The 21785-nt window shown below is 47.4% G+C and overlaps 1 protein-coding gene across 1 annotated transcript; it reads right to left on the reverse strand.

Moving 5' to 3' along the window:
• Positions 1–3861: 3861 nt before the first annotated feature.
• On the reverse strand, positions 3862–21560 carry LOC309887173 (cryptochrome-1-like; the record flags this gene model as incomplete). The annotated part of the gene is made up of 10 exons (XM_082778688.1): positions 3862–4890; positions 6045–6155; positions 7692–7789; positions 12883–13034; positions 13546–13686; positions 13850–14020; positions 15772–15912; positions 16235–16382; positions 18093–18209; positions 21148–21560. The coding sequence occupies 10 exons, from the start codon at positions 21558–21560 to the stop codon at positions 4793–4795; spliced, it is 1590 nt and encodes a 529-aa protein (XP_082634814.1). The 3' UTR covers positions 3862–4792.
• Positions 21561–21785: the final 225 nt, after the last annotated feature.

The raw sequence follows: 21785 nt of genomic DNA on the forward strand, positions 1-21785 counted from the left end.
ATAATGCATGCCAAATTAATATTTTCAACCATGAAAAGCAAATTTGCAAGTATAAAGCGGTAAGCATCTAAATTCACTGCCAGTTATACAGCTTGGAAAGGTAAACGGCATTAGATACGGCAAAAAGTAATTTTAATAAAAATACGGCTTCATGAGGGTTCACAAGAATTTCTTCAGCTCTTCTGATTTCTAGACATTAAACAAATGCCTGAAATTCTACAAATTTTACACATTGATTTTGGTCCACCAAATCTTCACTAATAGGTTTTATTTTGTTAGAGTTTGTGCTGTGCTGTTGTTCTTTTGTACAATTACAACCACAAAGAATTAAAATTCAAAATTCAAAGTTTGAAACACCAGTGAGCTGTTTGAGAATCCATTACCATCATTTTTATAAGCAGCGGTTGTTTTAGAACAGGTGAATGATTTGTTAAAAACTCGATTAATTTAAGCAGCAATATTTTCTAATGAGACCAACTGTAGAAAGTTTCAAGATTAAAAAATAGATATATAGGTGAGTAAGAAAGAAGAGAGGGGTAAACTACAATTTTGTCAGGACAATTCAGAGCTTGGGAGGAGTAAATATTGCATAAAAGCCATGTTTTCTACATTTGAGCGGGCACTCCACTGCCTTCCACCAGTGGTTACAACACACAGGAAAATAACGATTGATCCTGATAACAAACCCCATAAAATATTCAAGAAGTAAATAAGAATTCTAAATCAGATTTTAAAAAGCGACTGATTGCTTACTAATTTAAAATAATGAAAGGCATTAGGTGACAGATTTCTGTGTGCTGGGGGTCTGGTTCTGCAAAGGCACTTTGACTAAACTCACACACCAAAATCCAAAATTATGAGAATGACTTAAAGCTTTTATATTTCAACTTAATTTCCAGAACTTCCCCAACTAGCAGAAGCTTGAGAAATCATAGCCTAGCTAACCAGGAAAACCCAGCCACAGTCTAGAAACCTGGCGTTTCTCCTCTAAGCCATCTCCAAGCTCGGACTGTCAGCCTGGACCTTGTCTGCAGCAGCCTGCTTGGTCCTTCAGCCACTACCCAACGTCTGGGCCCCAGCTGTGTTTTGTGAGTCAGACAGTGGCATTCATGACACAGACAGCATTGTCCAGGGAAGGGGCGCGTTGCTCTTCCCACTCTGCAGCCTGTGAAGATGCATGGCCCAAAGAGCCCAGACCTCAGCTCCCTGGCAGGCTTAGCTGTGACACAGGACCTGCAGCGAAACTAAAACACATTGTGGGGTCCACAGCAAATACCTCCCATCCCAAAAGCATCAGCCATTGGAAGCACAAACAGGGGACTCCACATTCAGGGTGAGCTCTAGGCTTGTGTTCAACATGTGTGTGGTGGTTCTTTCCTGCAACAAAGCCCTCGGCCAGCTAGAATTATAGACTAGAATCACAGAATCATTAAGGTTGGAAGAGACTTCCATGATCATCTGGTCCAACCACCCCCTACTACCAATGTCACCCACTAAACCACGTCCCCAAGCACCACGTCCAACCTCTCCTTGAACACCCCAGGGATGGTGACTCCACCACCTCCCTGGACAACCCTTCCCAACGCCTGCCCACCCAGTCTAAGCAGAAATGGCTCCTCATTGCCCACCTGAACCTCCACAGCACAACTTGAGGCCATTCCCTCTGGTCCTGTCACTGGTTATCTGCGAGAAGAGGCCAACCCCCAGCTCCCCACAGCTTCCTTTCAGGCAGTTGCAGAGAGCAATGAAAAACAACAACAACAACAACAGAACTAAACACTAAAACTAAACAAAAAAAGAAAAAACTAAACACTAAAGCTAGGAGTGTTTGTTCTTGCTTCTTTGTTTCAATAAAGACGTTGGAATGCAAATGCTTCAGCACCAAAAACACAGGACAAACTGGGTCAGTCACAACAATGTTCCCCATGCCCATTGACCGCATGCCTTAGGGATGACCTTGGTGAGGTGAGGCAGGGACCTGCCCTCTGCTGCCACTCCTTGCAAACCCAGGAGTGGGAAATTCCCACTCAGCACCACCTGGGGCTGGGTCCTCTGGGATTAGGTTCATGAGCCTCCTGTTTTCAGCACGAGTGGCTGCAGTCCTTCAAGCCAACCAGTAAAGCTGGTTGAACTGGTGAACAGCATTAGCAGGTGAAGGTTTCTTCAACAGCAAGGAAGGAGCTGGCTTATCAACACCCATAAGGCTAAAGCAGCTCTAAAAAAAACTCTGCCTCTGTTTTGGAAAGGTGCCCCTTGAAGCGGAAACCACCAGAGGCAATCGGATGACCTACTTTGGCCACCTACCCATGGCGTGATTCACCACAGCGTAGGTGCCTGCTTCCGCCAGCTGTGGTGCAAACCAAAGGAAATGAGCTAAGAAAAGATAACTTCAGCCCTAACTCACAACCCCTGAAACATAAGCCACCTAAAAGTTAAGCCTCAAGTAAGGAAAAGGGAGGAAGAAATATCACCTGGAAATGCAGAGCAGGTTTTCTGCATGTTGGAGAGGAATGAAGGAGCCCAGGGAGGGACAGGAGTGGCAAAAACTCTAGCAAGATCAACCACCATCAGGTTTAAGGCACCTCTCCCTGCAGTAGTAACTGCACTGAAGATGACCTAAATTCAGACATTACCACTGCCAAGCTGCAGCACCTATGCCTAACCCCAGGCACAAACAGCAACGATGCCACCACTCATCTCCATGCCATTTCCACACCTCAAAATCTGACCAATTCCACCTGCAAATACAGTTGACTCCAAGGTCAGGTTCCCAACAGCAGAGAAGATGCAAACAAATATTTTCTTTCAGCAAATCATTTTTACTGAGCAAATCTTTTTACTGTGAGGTCATAAGCTAGACCTTGGTCCTTCTGTTCCACAGGAGCTTCCTCATTGCTACTTTGCTACCCAGAAAGAGATGTCTTAGAGCTCAGCTGCCCTTGAAGTTTCCTGCTCAAGCTCCTACTCAGCTTCTTTACAGGCACAAAGCTGACTCCTTCCAGCCAAAAGACAGATCTTGCAGCTGCCTTGCAACAAAAGGAGTCCCAAAGAGGCCTTGAACCTCCATGGTTGGGAGTCTCTTCTAGGGAGGCCACCACTCTGGCTGCGTGCACATTCATGACCAATGAGCACCCAAAATCATCGCCTGCACTGCAATGTTAGACATGATACTGAACAGCGAAAGACCTTCAATGGCTGCTGACAGCTGTCTTTTGCTGCACCAGAGAGCTCCCAAGGCTGACAGTGAACCTTAGGTGGCAAAAAGCACCCCAAGGTAGAGTTGGTTTAGGTAACCACAACTCAACCCATTTAGGGCTTGAAGGCAATGACTATGTCTTAAAATGTGAGGCAGAAACCAGTTCTGCATTCCTGTGGCCACCTGCACAGGGCTATAACGCTTCAGACACTGATGCAATAAATCCCTTTGAGCACAGCAAAAAAATAAATAAAAAATTACAGATGCCGGGAAGACTCCAGAGCAGCAGTCATCTTGCCTAAGCAACAAGCACTACTTTGGCCTTCTTCCCCTCATCAAGGGTTTGGGTAACTGCCTTTCATGCCAATCATCCTTGCAGTCAGTAGGGTCTGCGGAAGAAGAGCATCCCAAGTATCATCTGCACCTCCAGGAGCTCAGTTCAGGCTTGGCACAGCAGGAGGACATGACCAGTCTCTCAAATCCATCTGACAGTCACTGTGATTGTAAATGCAGCAGGTGTCCTGCAGGTCATCAGCAGCACTGGAAGATGCTGCATAGGAGCAGTGTTTGGCCTCCTTCTGGTTCACGTGGTTCGTGTGCTGCTCCTGCACTGGGTCATGGGATGCCTTCAAAGCGAGGGAGTCTGGGCACACTGGATTGATGCAAGGGTTGTCTTGCTGTCAGAGTTCCAAAGAGGACAGATGGATGCCAATTGTCACAATAGATTGCTCTACAGACCTTACATTTTCATGTCAGAAATAGTTTTTATTTATTTTAAAAACAAAAGTAGTACCCACAGTGGTTAAAAGCCCATTTCACTCCTCTCACGTCCACTAAAACCCCAACCAATAACAAAGAAAACTGACTAATCCAGCCTTGTGAAACACAACGAGGCATTTCAAGGGATGGGTGAATTATGACATGCAGTATGTAATAGATATAATACCTATCCTACAGTTCTAGAGGAATTAGCCAGGAAGGACAGTTATGGTGAAGTTGTACATCAGCCTTAATCCACTGAGAAACTTTGCAATAATGCCTTTAAAATGCAGAAGTCTTATTTAAGTCCTAAGAACTACACACAATTTTACAATGGGCTACATTCTCCTGTATCTCCCCAGATGGGGGACTGCAAACAAAAACTGTACCTGAAATCCCTCAATCTCTGTCTATATAAGACAAGCAAATCTTGCTTTTAACATGAGTATGTGAACACACAGTGTACATATATTCCTAAACTGGCACATATCTGTCACATTGGAAAGACTAGTATTTACCGTTAAAACTATTTATACAGATGCATGAACATCAAATGGATTTGAACAATGCTAAAGCATTGTCCTGTCAAAATCACTTGAATTTACCTAACAGCTGCAACAAATGACTTCTAAGCCACTTACAGAAGAGACAACTTAATTTGAAATAGCTGTACTAACAAATACATTGAAGATGCAAAACTTTTGCTGGAGGTCACTTCACAATCAAGAAGCACCACTCACAGGGCAAAGTACTGAGTACAGTTTGTCCTGTTCACCTGGTCTCTGGCTCTCCCCTTTTGTCATTCTTCAGCACCCAGAGGATAATCCCCAGTGGTATCTAGGTTTGCTCTGTCATCCTGGCTGTTTTTGCCTTTGTTACATTTTCTTCAGAGTGATCACGCTTCAGCTTCATTTCCATTGGGTCATCTGTGTCATCTATGTCAAGAAGGAAAGAAAAATAAAAGTTTGCAGCCTTAATGACCTAAGTAGAACAAGAGCCAACAATGACAATAACATGTGAAGTTACAAAGCATGCTAGAAAATACTTCTGTGTACAGGCAACAGGAGCAATACCAGAAGCAGGGAACTCTGGTTCCCAGACTTTGGCTTTCCACATTCCCAAGAATAATCTCAAGAACATTCACTCCCCTATGTCATCGGGTTGCAGGGGGAACTGTCAGCATAGCTGTATTTGAAAGGTACCAACGTGCAACCTCCTGGATACGTTAATAAGCACAGGACTGGAATAACTAATTCCATCTGACACTAGAAATTGATGTAGGAATACTTAAGACTCCTGTCAGCTGCTTCATGTTGGATTTTTGTACTACATATGCAGACTGCTATGGAATACTATTAAATACAAAGCACTGCTTCACTTTTCTTCTTGCAAATGATTCCTCTGAGGTTAAGAGCTCTTCACAGGCCCTAGGATTTCAATTTTAAGAGTACTGATGCTCTTAAGCAGTGGAACATCTCTTAAACGGTGGAACATCTGTGTAATTGGAAATACCTAATTCGGGCTGACCCAAAGTTGGAGTGTTCCAGCCTTATCTGATAACTACCAGAGTGTTATGCACGTGCTTCACCTATTTAGAAAACAAGGTCAAAAGGTAAATTTCTTAGATCAGCTCTCCAGGGCTTTTCTCTCATTCGTAGCCAGTGGGAACCTCAAATATTTCCTTCTATGAGGCAAGGCAGATCATGGTAAAAAGGACAAACTGTGATGCTCTTGTTCACCAGAGGCATGGACAGCACTGCAAAGACTTCTATGTCTTGGAAATAAACCTGGCAAACCTGGGGGCCACTGGGGTGTTTGTGCAGACCTACAGAAGGCAAAGATGGTCTGCTTTTGGGAAGGCGTTCCTCCAGCAGGCACAAGCAAGCTACCATCTTGCACAGGCAGGCAGAAGGGAAGGAGCTGCTCAGAGTTTGTGTGTGCCAGCAGGGGAAACATTTCAACAGTAACAGGAAGAACAGCACATGGTATTGGTAGCCAAGAGGACACCACACAGAACCAACCCCAAAGCCATCAGCAACAGGCTCTGTATCACAGCAAGCTGAACACACCGTGCTGCAACACCTCTTACCTCTCGTGAGCTGGGCTGTTCTGTACTGTTCTTCTCTGACATGTTTCATCAGCTGCAGGTTGTGATTGCTGGCTTCCTTGTGGTCCACCATTGGGAAGGGGTAGTCTTTACCTGGTAGAACAGACAGCTATGGGACTAAAAAGGATGTTTCACTGGATTTGCACCAAAGCAAATTGTTGCAGGTCTTCCTAAAGTCAGCAGCATCTTAAACCATGTGATTTACCCTTTTGAAGTGCATATTTCTCTTCATGAACTCTAAGAGCCAGGGCCAACTACTTCCATTTAGAGATGAGACAGTAACAGACAAACCCTTATGTTGGATGCTCTGGGCCTTGGTTTCCCGTCTATTAACAGGGATGGCAGCCCTGCCCCATCTTTAAAGATGCATGAGAGTAAGTATAGAAGTACAAGACGTTCACATACTATTTACAGACAGCCAAGCATCTGAACAGATGTACAAGCAACAACTTTGAGTGATCCAATAGTCTTAGGATATAAAGTAGAGGCTAAAGCATGTACTCTGAGATCAGACTCCAGCAAAAACCTTTAAAGGAGAGCTGACAGAAGGCAGGCTGCTGGATGAATCGATTTTCAAAAGACAAATGTGTGATTTGCATTGGAAGTGTGACACTTCCATCTCATATAGTTGTATTGGGTTTACATGGCAAGGTTTTGGTAGCAGGGGACTACAGGGGGGGCCTCTGTGAGAAGAGTCCAGAAGCTGCCCCGTGTTAGATAAGGGCTAGCTCCAAAGGGACCCACTGCTGGCCAGAGCTGAGGCAATAAGTGATGTTGTTGGCACCTCTGTGAGAGCAGATTTAAGAAAGAGAGGGGGAAAAAAATACTGCACCACAGCATCTGGGAGAGGGAGGAGTGAGACCCAGCCCTGCAGCCCCCAAGGTGAGTGCAGAAGGAGGGCAGGAGGTGCTCCAGGCATCAGAGCTGAAGTTCTCCTGTGGCTTGTGGAGAGGCCCCTGGTGGAGCAGGCTGTCCCCCTGCAGCCCATGGCAGAGCAAATCTCCATACGGCAGCTCATGGAGGAGCCCACACAGGAGCAGAGGATACGGGGGGATCTGATAAAGGTGGGGAACCCAGCTTGGAGCAGTGTGCTCCTGATGGATGGACTCTGTGGTACAGACCCATATCTGGAGCAGATCTTGAAGAAGTGCTGCCTGTGGGCAGCCCCTGCAGTCTCAGCTCGGGAAGGACAGCATCCTGTGGGAGGGACCCCATGGGGAGCAGGGGCAGAGAGGGACCAAGAAGAAGCAAAAGAGAAGAAGTGCTATGGACTGACCGCCGCTCCCATTCCCCTGTTCCCCTGCACTTCTCGGGGAGAGAATGTAGAAGAGGGTGCATGGCAGGAAGGTGTTTTTTGTTTGTTTTTAGTTTTTCACTGCTCTAGTTTGTTAGTAATAGGTAATAAATTACATTAATCTCCCTACGCTGAGTCTGTTTTGCCAGTGACGATAATTGTTGAGTGATCTCCCCCTCTTTATCTCAACCCTTGAGCCCTTTCCCTTTGAGGAGGAAGAGTGAAGGAGTGATTGTGGTGGATCTCTGCTGCTCAGCTGAGTAAAACCACCACACACATGTAATTATTTTTGACAATTTTCAGTAGCAAAATGCCTAGCAGGGTGTCCATATTACCTATGATACATCCTGCTTGCTTCTGCTCTTCTTCAGAGGCTGTCCAGGGCTCATAGATGTATTTGGAGGGAAAGTTCTTTAGGACAGGTAAGTATTTCCTATCAAAGAGTAATAATATAATGTTTTTATAATCCTGAAGGCAAATACTCGTACATTTAAGAGAAGTGTAATCCAACCTACACCAATGTTAATTTTAGGTGGTCGTATTGACGCTACAATCTACAGTTCCAATTTGTTTTGCACAAAATAACTGTTTCTGTGTTCTGAAACCTCTGTACAGTAACATCTTCCACAAGTTCACTTTACAGCAAGGAATAAAGGGATTGATTTAAACATTATTTCAGTCTTGACTTCATACAAAGTATTTGTTTTTAACATTTTCCCTGATATTTTGTCTGAAATTTTACTAAATTAAAACAGCTAAGAAAATAATAATAAAAAAAATCATACAGAATGGGAAAGTCATTTTCTGTGCAACTGTCAGGTACATCAGCATGAGCTTCACCATGACAAGGCACAGAGCTAGAAGGGACGCGAGGAAGAGGAGTGTGGTGCAATTGCCTAAAGTAACTAGGAAAATAAAACTAACATTCACATTTTAAAGAAAATGTGCAGCATTGAAGAGGCTTTCAAGGTAGGGCGTAGCTGCATTACCTGAGCGTTCCCTAGGCTTCCAACCTTAGATTCTATCGTGCTGGGGGAACCTGGTGTGCTAGCCCTAAGGAACAGTCTGGAGCGTAGAGTGGAGTGGAGACACCACAGCTAGGCTCTGTACCAGGTGGGGACTCTATTGTTCTTGTGCACACCAAGACCAATAAGCCGCACTTTTTGCTACTCTGAGCCAAGGGCCTGTCATGTTTTGACAAATGCTGTACCCTAGTGTACTTTTGCTCATCATAATACCATTATAATATCAAAACACACCTCCGTCTCAAAAGCTACCCGCCTCCAAGATGCGACAACCCCTTACTGAGGATGCGCTCTGAATTTCTCGGAGACTATTCTTTTAAACGGAGATGGGAGAACTTTTCACCAATCATAACTAAGATATGCTTGACTAGAGTCGCTCAAGCTCCACCTAAAAGATAGAAAATAATATAAATTGGCCTAAGAGAGAGGGGATGTCGGGGAAGATACCACCCCGAGGGAATACACAATCACAGAATCACAGAGTTGTCTAGGTTGGAAGAGACCTCAAGATCATTGAGTCCAACCTCTGGCCTAACACTAACAACTCCTCCACTAAACCATATCCCTATTAAACATCTAAACATCTTTTAAAGACCTCCAGGGATGGTGACTCCACCACTTCCCTGGGCAGCCCCTTCCAATGTCTAACAACCCTTTCGGTAAAGAAGTTCTTCCTAAGATCCAACCTAAAACTCCCCTGGTTCCACTTAAGCCCATTCCCCCTCGTCCTGTCACCAGGCACGTGGCAGAACAGACCAACCCCCACCTCGCTACAGCCTCCTTTAAGGTACCTGTAGAGAGCAATAAGGTCACCCCTGACCCTCCTCTTCTCCAGGCTGAACAAGCCCAGCTCCATCAGCCGCTCCTCATAAGACTTGTTCTCCAGGCCCCTCACCAGCTTCGTTGCCCTTCTCTGGACTTGCTCGAGCACCTCCATGTCCTTCTTGCAGCGAGGGGCCCAAAACTGAACACAGTACTCGAGGTGCGGCCTCACCAGAGCCGAGTACAGGGGGACAATCACTTCCCTAGCCCTGCTGGCCACACTGCTTCTTATGCAAGCCAGGATCCTGTTGGCCTTCTTAGCCACCTGAGCACACTGCTGGCTCGTATTCAGCTGACTATCCACCAATACTCCCAGGTCCTTCTCTGCCTGGCAGCTCTCCAACCACTCATCTCCCAGCCTGTAGCTCTGCTTGGGGTTGTTGTGTCCCAGGTGCAGGACCCGGCACTTGGCCCTGTTGAACTTTATACAGTTGGCCTCAGCCCATCGGTCCAGCCTTTCCAGATCCTCCTGCAGAGCCTTCCTACCCTCGAGCAGATCGATACATGCACCTAGCTTGGTGTCATCTGCGAACTTACTGAGGGTGCACTCGATCCCCTCTTCCAGATTATCAATAAAGATATTAAAGAGGACTGGCCCCAGTACTGAGCCCTGGGGAATGCCACTAGTGACCGGCCTCCAGCTGGATTTGACTCCATTCACCACGACTCTTTGGGCCCAGCTATCCAGACAGTTTTTAACTTAACAAAGCGTACGCCAGTCCAAGCCACGAGTAGTTTCTTGAGGAGAATGCTGTGGGAAACGGTGTCAAAAGCCTTACTGAAGTCAAGGTAGACCATATCCATGACCTTTCCCTCATCCACCAAGCGTGTCACTTTGTCACAGAAGGAGATCAGGTTCATCAAGCAGGACCTGCCTTTCATAAACCCATGCTGACTGGGCCTGATCGCCTGCTTGCCCTGTAAGTGCCGTGTGATGACACTCAAGATAATCTGCTCCATGAGTTTCCCTGACACTAAGGTCAAACTGACAGGCCTATAGTTCCTCGGGTCTGCCCTCTGGCCCTTCTTGTAGATGGGCACCACGTTTGCTAGCTGCCAGTCGACTGGGACCTTCCCCGATAGCCAGGACTGCTGATAAATGAGGGCAAGCAGCTTGGCCAGCTCCTCCGCCAGTTCTCTCAGTATCCTCAGGTGGATCCCATCTGGCCCCATCGACTTGTGTACATCCAAGTGCCGTAGCAGTTCACCAACTATCTCCTGGTGGATTATGAGGGCCACATCCTGCTCCCCATCCCCTTCCACCAGCTCAGGGTACTGGATATCCAGAGAGCAATTGGTGTTGCCGCTAAAGACTGAGGCAAAGAAGGCATTAAGCACCTCCGCCTTTTCCTCATCTCTTGTAACTAAGTTTCCCCCCGCATCCAGTAAAGGATGGAGATTCTCCTTAGTCCTCCATTTTGCACTGATGTATTTGTAAAAACATTTTCTGTTGTCTTTGACAGCAATAGCCAGATTGAGCTCCAGATGAGCTTTGGCCTTTCTAATTTTGTCCCTGTACTGCCTCGCAACATCCTTATAGTCCTCCCGAGTGGCCTGCCCTCTTTTCCACAAATTGTAAACACTCTTTTTTCTCCTAAACTCAAGCCACAATCCCAAGGACCTCCTGACCCCTGGGATCAGTCGACGGGCTGAGCCTCTCTTCCCCCCCAAATTGGGACACCTTTGGGTGAGATTTGAACACTTGATTATACTGTGTGTCTCCACAGAAACTTAGAAATCTCTAGAGAGTCTTTGTGCCTTTTAACGTGTTAATTTCCAGGCTGCACACCTGTGTCACCTGAGTATTTCATGCATGCTAGCTTGCTTTTGCAGACAGTCACTATCGCCGCAATCCAAAGACCCTGTGTACCTGTTGCTGTAATAAATTGCATTTGATTGCATTGTTTGTAGTCGTGACGGTTCTCATTTAACGTATAACCACCCTTACTCTAGTTGCGTTTTTGGTGAATCCATGACCATGGTAGTTCAGTGCTCTGAATCCGACTAAACCTCTAACGGTTAATGCGTTATTGGTGAATCTGTGACTGTGATGGTTCAGTACCCTGAATCTGACCAGACCCATAACGGTTAATCAGCTACACCCCTTAACGTGACAAGGAGATGTGGGGAAAAGGAGCTGTTTCCACAGACATCAACACAGCTTGGTCCTATTGAAATCAGCTGTCACCCACTACTTTCCAGGAAAGCCAAGAAGAACCTTCACCAACAACAAGGAGGTAAAGGAAAATATCAGGACTACAGGTGTGTAATAGCACAAGTACAGTCTAGGACAGGTCAGACAGAAGCTTTATTAACTGTGGCCACAGTGAGAGAACATTCAGGCAGCATTTCCCCCTCTGTTCCCCTGTTCTCTGCCAAGTGGTTGCAGAGAACCCACTTATATGGTGTTTCAAAGAAACAGATACAATGAGGAAAAACATTAAAATGTTAGCAAAGACAGGTGTGCATTCTTGGGAGAGACAGACTCCAGACAATCACTTCTATAGCATAAAAATCATAAACGATGGAAAATACCTCCAAGATCACCTGGTCCAACTACCCCCTACCACCAGCACCCACTAAACCATATCCCCAAGCACCAGCCCCAACCTTTCCTTGAATACCCCCTGGGACAGTGACTCCACCACCTCCCTGGGCTACCCGTCCCAACGCCTTCCCGCTCTGTCTGAGCAGAAATGTCTCCTCATTGCCCACCTCAATCTCCCCTGGCACAACTTGAGGCCATTCCCTCTAATCCTATCACAGGTTACCTGCGAGAAGAGGCCAACCCCCAGCTCCCCACAGCTTCCTTTCAGGGAGCTGCAGAGAGCAATGAGGTCTCCCCTGAGCCTCCCCTTCTCCAGACCAAACACCCCCAGTTCCCTCAGCTGCTCCTCAGAGGACTTGTGTCCCAGGCCCTTCACCAGTTTTACCATGACGTATATGTTAATAAGGGTAAGTACACATGCCTGAGGGAGATGAACTCCTTAAGTAGCTTGTTAACTGCCACAACTGACCAAATGGAGTGATGGCTCTTGGTGGAACACAACCTGTGTTATTTTAGCTCAGAAGTAGGGTTGGAGACTATCACAGACTGTTAGCTTTTAGTCAAAAGGAGTGTTCCTTCTGTTAGGATAAAATTCTTAGCCAGACCTCCCAAATCTTAAATATTAATCATACTGCCATCACAGATGTAACTGCAAAGGTGTCTGATACAGCACGCTACCAACAGAGCTGTTGCTTCCCAAACAGACCAGAGAGAAAAATGAGACTTTGAAGCAAATGGCACATGCTCAAAGTAGAATGGGAAATAAAACTTGGGTGTCCAAAGTTATTCAGACTGCACACAAAACAATGAAACACAGCACAGACTGGAGGGGGAGAGCTGTGAGATGTTTTACAGAACATCTCTATTACTCCTTCAGAAAGAGGAGTCATCCCAGTGACTGGACACTGCTGGAGCCTACGGGTGCTCACAGGTCAACACAGTTCCATACTCGATCATCTCCTGTGCAACCACAAGTACATCTCTGCCTTTCTGTGCCATAGTTTTCTAGTCTGCTAAACACATCACTGCTACAAGCCCTGTTTCACAGGGGCACGTGCTTTATGAAGACTGAGTTCTCCAGCTGCTGCTGCCAGGGGAGCCAGGGAAGCACCAGGCCATGCATCGCCCTACCTTATGTACTGCCCCTCAGGGTCCGTGCGCTTCCCAAAGCGGACAGGGCAGAAGATACGTGTGTACTGGTGGAAGAACGCGCTGGCCGACAGCCACATCCAGTTCCCTGCGTTGATGCTGTAGTCAGCATCTAAAAGCAGCTCTTCAAACACCTGCATTTTGATGACAGGAAAAGAAAGAGAGAAACACCCCTGAAATGGCTGCCCGTATTGCAAAACCAAAACAGCACAACAGGCTGGGAGATAAAGGATGAAGCTTGCTGTTAGAAGCACAGCACTGTTCTGGTCCAGGGTACCCTTTGCACATTACTGTCCAGTAAGACAGTTTGCCAGAAGGAAGCTAGAGCAAAACCCCACAAGAGAGCAACAAGGTCTGGCTTTGAAGACTGCTGCAAACTGGGAAGGTCTCCAATATCATTATCATCATCCAAAATCATCAGATCTTGGGGATGGGACTTTTCACCGCTGTACACTACACAGCAGGGCTCAGACTCAAGCAGAAGACAATGAGATTTTATAAACCATGAGATTTCTATTGAGGCTCAGTAATAAAGCACTGTTCTCCAGAGCCACCTCCATGCTCGTATTTTGCAGAGCTTCCTGAAGATCAGCCAGAACAGAGAAGCACCAAATGAAAACAGAAAAATTAAAACCAGAAGTCAACCTTCATGCCCTCTTCCCAGCTGATCCAAAGGTCCCCCCGTGTCAGGAAGCAGGCAGCAGCGTGCCGGGCAAGGTGATGGATCCAGCCCTCCTGGCGCAGCTGGGTCATAATCGCATCGATCCAAGGGAAGCCCGTCTGTGCCTGAGGCAGAAAGAAAAATCAGCCCTCTAGCACTGTGCTTCACTGCACTTGTGTCCTACACACTGCTATAAACTCCTCCTCAAATAGCCAGCAGGCAGCAGTCCTGGGGCCATTGAAAAAGTCTAGGCTGAAACACAGCAGTTGTGGAAATGCATCTTGTTACCGTTTTCCATTTGTGGAGCCTCTCTGCATCCTCATACCAACTGATCTGAAGGCAGATGGGGTTCCCAGCCATTTTGGTGAAGTTTGGTGTCGCTGATGCTACTGTATAGAAGAACTCCCTCCATAGAAGCTGCCCTTGGAGTGACACTGGGGGCAGGGAGTGATGCTTGGCCTGCAAAAGACAGAAGTTCAAAGCTTCAGTTCATATGTACCATCATGTTTTCACTCATTTTGTGAGGTCCATAAAATAAAAATTAATCTAACTATACAACTGGCTTTGATGCAGTTTACCACGAAAGCCAATGAAATCAAAGATCTGAAGCACTTTTTTTGCACCAGAGCAGAGAAAGCTGAACTCTGTTAGACCCTGCATTACCTTGAATTCATGGAGTCATAGAATGGTTTGGGTTGGAAGGGACCCGCCATGGGCAGGGACAACTTCCACTAGACCAGGTTGCTCAAAGTCTCATCCAGCCTGGCCTTGAGCAGTCCCAGGGACAGGGCATCCACAGCTTCTCTGGACAGCCTGTGTCAGTGTCTCACCGCACTCCAAGTAAATAATTGCTTCCTTATATCCAATCTAAACACACCGTCTTTTAGTTTAAAGCCATTCCCCCTTATCCTGTCGCTACACTTCCTGACCAAATGTCCCTCCCCAGCTTTCCTACAGCCCCCTTTAGGTAGTGGAATGTCACTGTAAGGTCTCCCTGGAGCCTTCTCTTCTGAGGCTGCACAACTCCAACCCTCTCGGCCTGACTCCATAGGAGAGGTGCTCCAGCCCCTCATCATCTTTTTGACATCCTCTAGACTTGTTCTATAGGTCCATGTCCTTCTTGTGCTGGGGGCCCCAGAGCTGAAAGCAGGACTCCAGGTGAGGTTCCACGAGAGCAGAGCAGAGGGGGAGAATCCACTTCCTTACCCTGCAGGCCACACTGCTTTTGATGCAAGGTATGGCTGGCTTTCTGGGCTGCAAGCGCGTCTTGCTGGCTCATGCTGAGCTTCTCGTCAACCAACACCCCCAGGTCCTTCTCCTCAGGGCTGCTTTCAATCCATTCTCCACCCAGCCTGTATTTGTGCTTGGGATTCCCAGGCCTAGATGCAGGCCCTTGCACTTGGCCTTGTTGAACCTGATGAGGTTTGCCTAGCCCCACCTCTCAGTCCTGTCCAGGTCTCTCTGGATGGCATCCCTTCCCTCCAGTGTATTGACCACACCATGCAGCTTGGTCTCCTCAGCAAACTTGCTGAGGGTGCACTGTCCATGTCACAAAGATGTTAAATGGCACTGGTCCCAATACTGACCTCTGTAGGACACCACTTGTCACTGGTCTCCACCTGGACATGAGCTGTTGACCACAACTCTTTGAGTGTGACCATCCAGCTGATTCCTTACTCACTGAGTGGTCCATCCACCAAATTCACATCTCTCCGATTTAGAGACAAGGATGCTGTGTGGGACGCTGTCAAAAGCTCTGCACAAGTCCAGTTAGGTGATGTCATTTGCTCTTCCCCTATCCACCACTGTTTAATCCCATCATAGAAGACCACCAGATTTGTCAGGCAGAATTCTCTCAATTTACCTTCAAAAATGGTATCACATGGGGATTTCTTAAAATAAACATACATTTACCAACATATTAACTGCCCAGCTAGCTGAATGCAGGTAGCTCAGCCATGTCTCAGATAGACTCTAAGCAGGAGGTTCAGGATACATTTTCCTGGATTGGTTTCAGCCATAGTTTTTCTTAAGAAACAAGTTTTCAGAACCTGGTTTTGGCTTACGCTGTAATCAAAACTTACCTAAGATGAAAATAGATACTTTCTAAAAACAAAACTGCTTGAGCAGGCTAAACTGCTCAAAAACTTCACTTAAAAACCAGGCCTGGTTAGATTTGCTGGACTATGACCATTTTTTTTTTCCCTTACCTGAGCATAAATGTTTGACAACCTATAAAAAAAGGTGCGAACTGACACACAGCCCATGCTGAAATAGGGACTCAGGCCTGTGGTGCTTGGAAGCAGTGAATTTGGTATTGTTCTTGGTTTAGTAAAACTTGCCACCCAGCCCTAAAATGAAAACAGAAATCAAGGGTTAGGCAGTACAAGGTGACATGTGTCCAGCTAATGGAACAAGGAAAAGCTCTTGGCAACTGGCTTCTGCCTGTTCAACATCCCACTGCAATACCCCCACAAATACTGCCATCCAGGATAGCAACATCTTAAGATCAGTCTGCCTGGAGGGGAAATCCTCAGCAAGAGCTGGAACAGAACTTCTCAGCTGAGCGGTTTCTTGAGGTCCAGAGACAACCACACACAAAAGGAGGGAGGACAGCACTGACCTCAGCCCACCCACAGCCACCGGCATCACCCACATTAAATCAAGACTGACCTGGTCAGCCAGGTGTTGCTCCAGGCGTTGCAGCCCTTCGGTCTCCCCTCCTCTCCAGGGGGAGATGCTCTCAGGGGGGATCTTCAAATCCGCGGGGAGAGGCACCCTGTAACACTCAGCCAGCTCCAGGTCAGGGGGCTTACACCTCCTAATGCGAGAGACAGGCCTCTTTCAGAGAGGGAACTGGAGCCAGAAGAGGGTGGAAGACCTCTGCTCATTTCATACACCAAGATCTCCTCTGTTCCAGCACAAGGGAACAAAAACACAGCCAGAAACCCCAGGCTCTACTCCTTAGGGAAGGAAAATCTCATCCTGAAACTGCTCCAGGTAGTTCCAGTCTGAACTCAGTCTGAACTGGGGGAAGAGGCTCAGACCCACCAAGTGACAATGCTCAGAGCAGCCAGCTGTGACCACAGCTCAGACCTCCTTCTTGTTTGGCATCTGCTACATAAGGCTCGGAGGCACCTCCTCTCCTGCAGCCTCCCCGGCTGCCTCATCCATCTCTGGGAGGGAGCTAGGAGCCTCCTCAGACTCTAAATTTAACTGGGGTCACTGGCACTGCCTCCAAAGGCCCCTCCATGCCTCTGGGGAGAGGTTGCTCTGGGAGGTTTCATAGGGAAGGACACAGAGCAGCTCTCTGGGCCACCTCCTCAGCTGCTTCTTCCTAAACAAGGGGCTAGGATGCCCTGAGCAGTCTCATAAGGACACCCCGAGGAGTCACACTCCTCTTGTGTGGCCTCAGCTGTTGAGGTTGTTCCAAGGCCTCCGACCCCCACAAGGCTGGAATAGCACCAGGGTATGTCATGTGTCCACCCCAACCCCTACCCCATCCCACTATAAAACACAAACAAAGCTGCTTAGGGAAGTATCAGTGGTATGCAGACTTCCCAGCAAAACCCTGAATGAGGTCAGAGATGGAGAGAGATGTTCCCACTCACCTGGAAACACTGAGCTCTGCTCTGTTGCAAACACCTACAGCAGAAGGAGCCAGTGCAGCTCTCAGAGCACTGGCACAACACAGGCCTGCTGGGAAGCATGTGAACTACTTATCGTTCATCATCAATTAAAAAGATGTGTGAATAAACAAGTTATAGGGGGAGGGGGGGGAAGGGGAGGAAGCACTGTGAGAAAAGCCCTAGGAACTGGTTCATCCCAATACTTACATAGGTCTCATCACTGGGGTGTATGGGGACAACATTCAGTAATTAATGGGATTCCCCAAGATGGAAGAACTAAGCCTAGGTTACTAACACAGAGCTGAGGTCACGCAGGAGGTGCCCGACAAGTCCCAAGTATCTGCAGTCCCATCCCAAGTGGCCAGACCTCCCCTACCCCAATCTTAACTCCCTTTGGACCACTAACCTCTATGAGGCAGAGCTAAACATAAGACATCCATGACTCTGAGCTTCTCAAGTCCTGGGAGACACGAGCTTGGTCCCTCCTTCCCATACAACAGAGGGGAGGAAAGAAAAGTTTTGAAGCCAGAAGGGAACATTATGGTTGTTCCACTGGATTTCTTGCATAAACATGCTATAGTGGTTCATCCAATTCCCCCCTTGAATCTTGGTTTGTAAGGAAGCTAGAGCATGTCTTTGAGAAAGAGACCTGCAGTTCCTTAGTCACTCCTCTGCTAACCTTTTACATACATTCAAAGGTTGTCTCAACGTGTCTTGCAAAAGCTTAAAGCCTTTGGACTGTGCCACCTCTTATCTGCATCCCCTCTGCATACAGTCTGTAGCCCTCCATGCACAGAGGTAACAAAACAGTGCCCATAGCACCCTGGTATCACTTGACCTTGGCTGTTCTTTTGGGCAGACAGAAAGGACCTGCAATTTCTTGCCGCCTAGGCGTTACTTACTGGAAGTCTTCAGCTGTAAGGTTTCGGACGGGCACCTCAGGGTCCCCAAGAAGAGACAGAATGTGAAGGAACCTCTTGTATGTTAATGGGGGAGTCCCATCATTCAGGTCCAAAATCCTAAATAAAATAAGGTCAGTTTTCACCACAGTATAAATGAAGAAGGAAACTGGAGCTGCAAGTGAATAGGAATCACAGAATCATCTAGGTCGGAAGAGACCTTCAAGATCACCTAGTCCAACCCCTGACATAGCACTAACAAGTCCTTCACTAAACCATATCCCTAAGCTCTACATCTAAACGTCTTTTAAAGACTGCCAGGGATGGTGACTCCACCACTTCTCTGGGCAGCCCACTCCAATGCCTCACAACCCTTTCAGTAAAGAAGTTTCTCCTTACATCCAACCTAAAACAACCCTGGCACAACTTTAGCCCATTCCCCCATGTCCTGTCACCAGGCACGTGGCAGAACAGACCAACCCCCACCTTGCTACAGCCTCCTTTAACGTACTTATAAAGAGTGATAAGGTCGCCCCTAAGCCTCCCCTTCTCCAGGCTGAACAAGCCCAGCTCCATCAGCCGCTCCTCATAAGACTTGTTCTCCAGACCCCTCACCAGCTTTGTTGCCCCTCTCTGGACTCTCTCAAGCACCTCCATGTCCTTCTTGTAGCGAGGGGCCCAAAACTGAACACAGTACTCGAGGTGCTGCCTCACCAGAGCCAAGTACAGGGGGACAATCACTTCCCTAGCCCTGCTGGCCACGCTGCTTCTTATGCAAGCCAGGATCCTGTTGGCCTTCTTGGCTACCAGAGCACACTGCTGGCTCAAATTCAGCCGACTATCCACCATCACTCCCAGGTCCTTCTCTGCCTGGCAGCTTTCCAACCACTCATTTCCCAGCCTGTAGCTCTGTTTGGGGTTGTTGTGCTCCAGGTGCAGGACCCGGCACTTGGCCTTGTTGAACTTCATGCAGTTGACCTCAGCCCCATCGGTGCAGCCTTTCCAGATCCTCCTGCAGAGCCTTCCTACCCTCAAGCAGATCGACACACGCACCTAGCTTGGTGTCATCTGCAAACTTACTGAGGGTGCACTCGATCCCCTCTTCCAGACCATCGATGAAGATATTAAAGAGGACTGGCCCCAGCACTGAGCCCTGGGGAATGCCACTAGTGACCAGCCTCCAGCTGGATTTGACTCCATTCACCACGACTCTTTGGACCCGGCTATCCAGACAGTTTTTAACCTAACAAAGCGTACGCCAGTCCAAGCCACAAGTAGTTTCTTGAGGAGAACGCTGTGGGAAACGGTGTCAAAAGCCTTACTGGAGTCAAGGTAGACCACATCCATGACCTTTCCCTCATCCACCAAGCGTGTCACTTTGTCATAGAAGGAGATCAGGTTCATCAAGCAGGACCTGCCTTTCATAAACCCATGCTGACTGGGCCTGATCGCCTGCTTGCCCTGTAAGTGCCGTGTGATGACACTCAAGATAATCTGCTCCATGAGTTCCCCTGGCACTGAGGTCAAACTGACAGGCCTATAGTTCCTCAGGTCTACCCTCTGGCCCTTCTTGTAGATGGGCACCACGTTTGCTAGCCACCAGTTGACTGGGACCTCCCCCAACAGCCAGGACTGCTGATAAATGAGGGAAAGCGGCTTGGCCAGCTCCTCCACCAGTTCTCTCAGTATCCTCTGGTGGATCCCATCTGGCCCCATCGACTTGTGTACATCCAAGTGCTGTAGCAGGTTGCCAGCTATTTCCTGGTGGATTATGAGGGCCATATTCTGCACCCCATCCCCTTCCACCAGCTTAGGGTGCTGGGTATCCAGAGAACAACTGGTGTTGCCGCTAAAGACTGAGGCAAAGAAGGCATTAAGCACCTCCGCCTTTTCCTCATCTCTTGTAACTAAGTTTCCCCCCGCATCCAGTAAAGGATGGAGATTCTCCTTAGTCCTCCTTTTTGTGTTGATGTATTTGTAAAAACATTTTCTGTTGTCTTTGACAGCAGTAGCCAGATTGAGCTCCAGATGAGCTTTGGCCTTTCTAATTTTGTCCCTGCACTGCCTCGCAACATCCTTATAGTCCCCCTGAGTGGCCTGCCCTCTTTTCCAAAGATTATAAACCCTCTTTTTTTCTCCTAAACTCAAGCCATAACTCTGTTCAGCCAAGGAAGGTGACAGCACAGGCTGGAAAAGCACCAGTTTGCAGGGCTGACTGTGGAAGTTACAGATTTTACAAGTAAAACTTCCCTGGGTGAACATCTAGCCATCCTGAGAGCAGGTTCTCGGGACTTGAGAGAGCAAAATTGAAACCAGGATGCCAGCCACAGCTTCAGCTAGTGTAGTTCCAGACTGCCAGACACAGCTAGGACAGCAGCCGGCAAGGTGCTGGTCACCTCTGGGGCTTCCAGAGACAGTCAGACCACAAAAAAACAGGTTCAGGACTGTAAAGAACTCTTCCCTGCCAGCAACCACCTATACAGACCGATGGCTTGAATTTAAGATGGCAAGTCACATACATCAACTCGTTCACACAAATGTAGGGTTTTTCAGGAGCAGAGCGTTAAGGCTGTTTTAACTGCTAATGATTTCCTCCCTATTATTATTAATTTAAATACCTGCAGTCATTCAGCTCTGAATAACTGCTTGGATCCAAGACACCATTGAAAGTTGACTAGAAAGATTTAAAAAAAAAAAAAAAAAGAACATAAGAATGTTAAGTCCTATTAAATGTGTTAAAGAATTTCTCCGTCTGTGTAAAAGAGTAGCTAGCGTAATGGCTTAAAGTGAACTAAACTGCCCAAAGGGAAAAAAATAAACTCTTTAGGCTCTAACTACAGCCCAACATCCTAACACCTGTGCAACCCACCAAAATTTCTTCTATTGCTTCCAGTAAACCAACACAAAAATTCTCCAGCAAGCAGTGCCACTATCTCAAATAGTCCAATTTTCTGAAAAGGAAAAAGATCCAGAAGGACCAAAGTACTTGACTTTTTCTCCCTGATGCTTGCTAAACCCTCCTGGAGACACCTCACTGGTCTTTAAGGCAATCACATACCGTTTGGTGTCATAAAGGCTGTGGCCCACCACAGAAAGCACCTCAAACCCCAGCTCTTCTCCCAGACACCGTATGTTGGCTTCCATCTCCTTGTAAAATGGCTCCATCTCCGCATCCAGAGTCACTTGTGTGATGTTCCACTTCTGGACGTGATCTCTAAGAATGGGCTCATACTCTCCTTGAATAACCAGCAAGTGAGAGCCCAGCCGACTTAAGTTTTTCTGCAAATTCTCCAGGGACTGCAGCAGAAAGTGCCATCGCAGGGCTCCTATGTGCATCACGGACGTCATGAACTTTCTGTCGAGGATGTAGACAGGGTAGACAACCTCTGAGGACTCAAGCGCAGCCAGCAGCGCTGGGTGGTCGTGCAGCCGCAGCCCCTTCCGGAAGAGATGGATGGTGCGGTGTGGCATCCTGGCTGCTCTCAGACCTGTTAGAAGAGGAAAAAAGCTGTTGGCTTTGAGGATATAACATCCCTATTAAGGAACAAGGCCAATTAATACTAGAAATAGAGCTCCAAACATGGCTCAGCTCTTTTTGTCACAAATCTTTGCTTTTTTTAATGAGCTTTCACAGGCTAGAAGAGCAGAGACAGGACCAAACCACTCCTCACTGTGCCAGGTCCCACCATTTGGCAG

The sequence above is a fragment of the Aythya marila genome (assembly GCF_965140915.1).
Source record: "Aythya marila genome assembly, chromosome: 24".
Lineage (NCBI taxonomy): Eukaryota > Metazoa > Chordata > Aves > Anseriformes > Anatidae > Aythya > Aythya marila.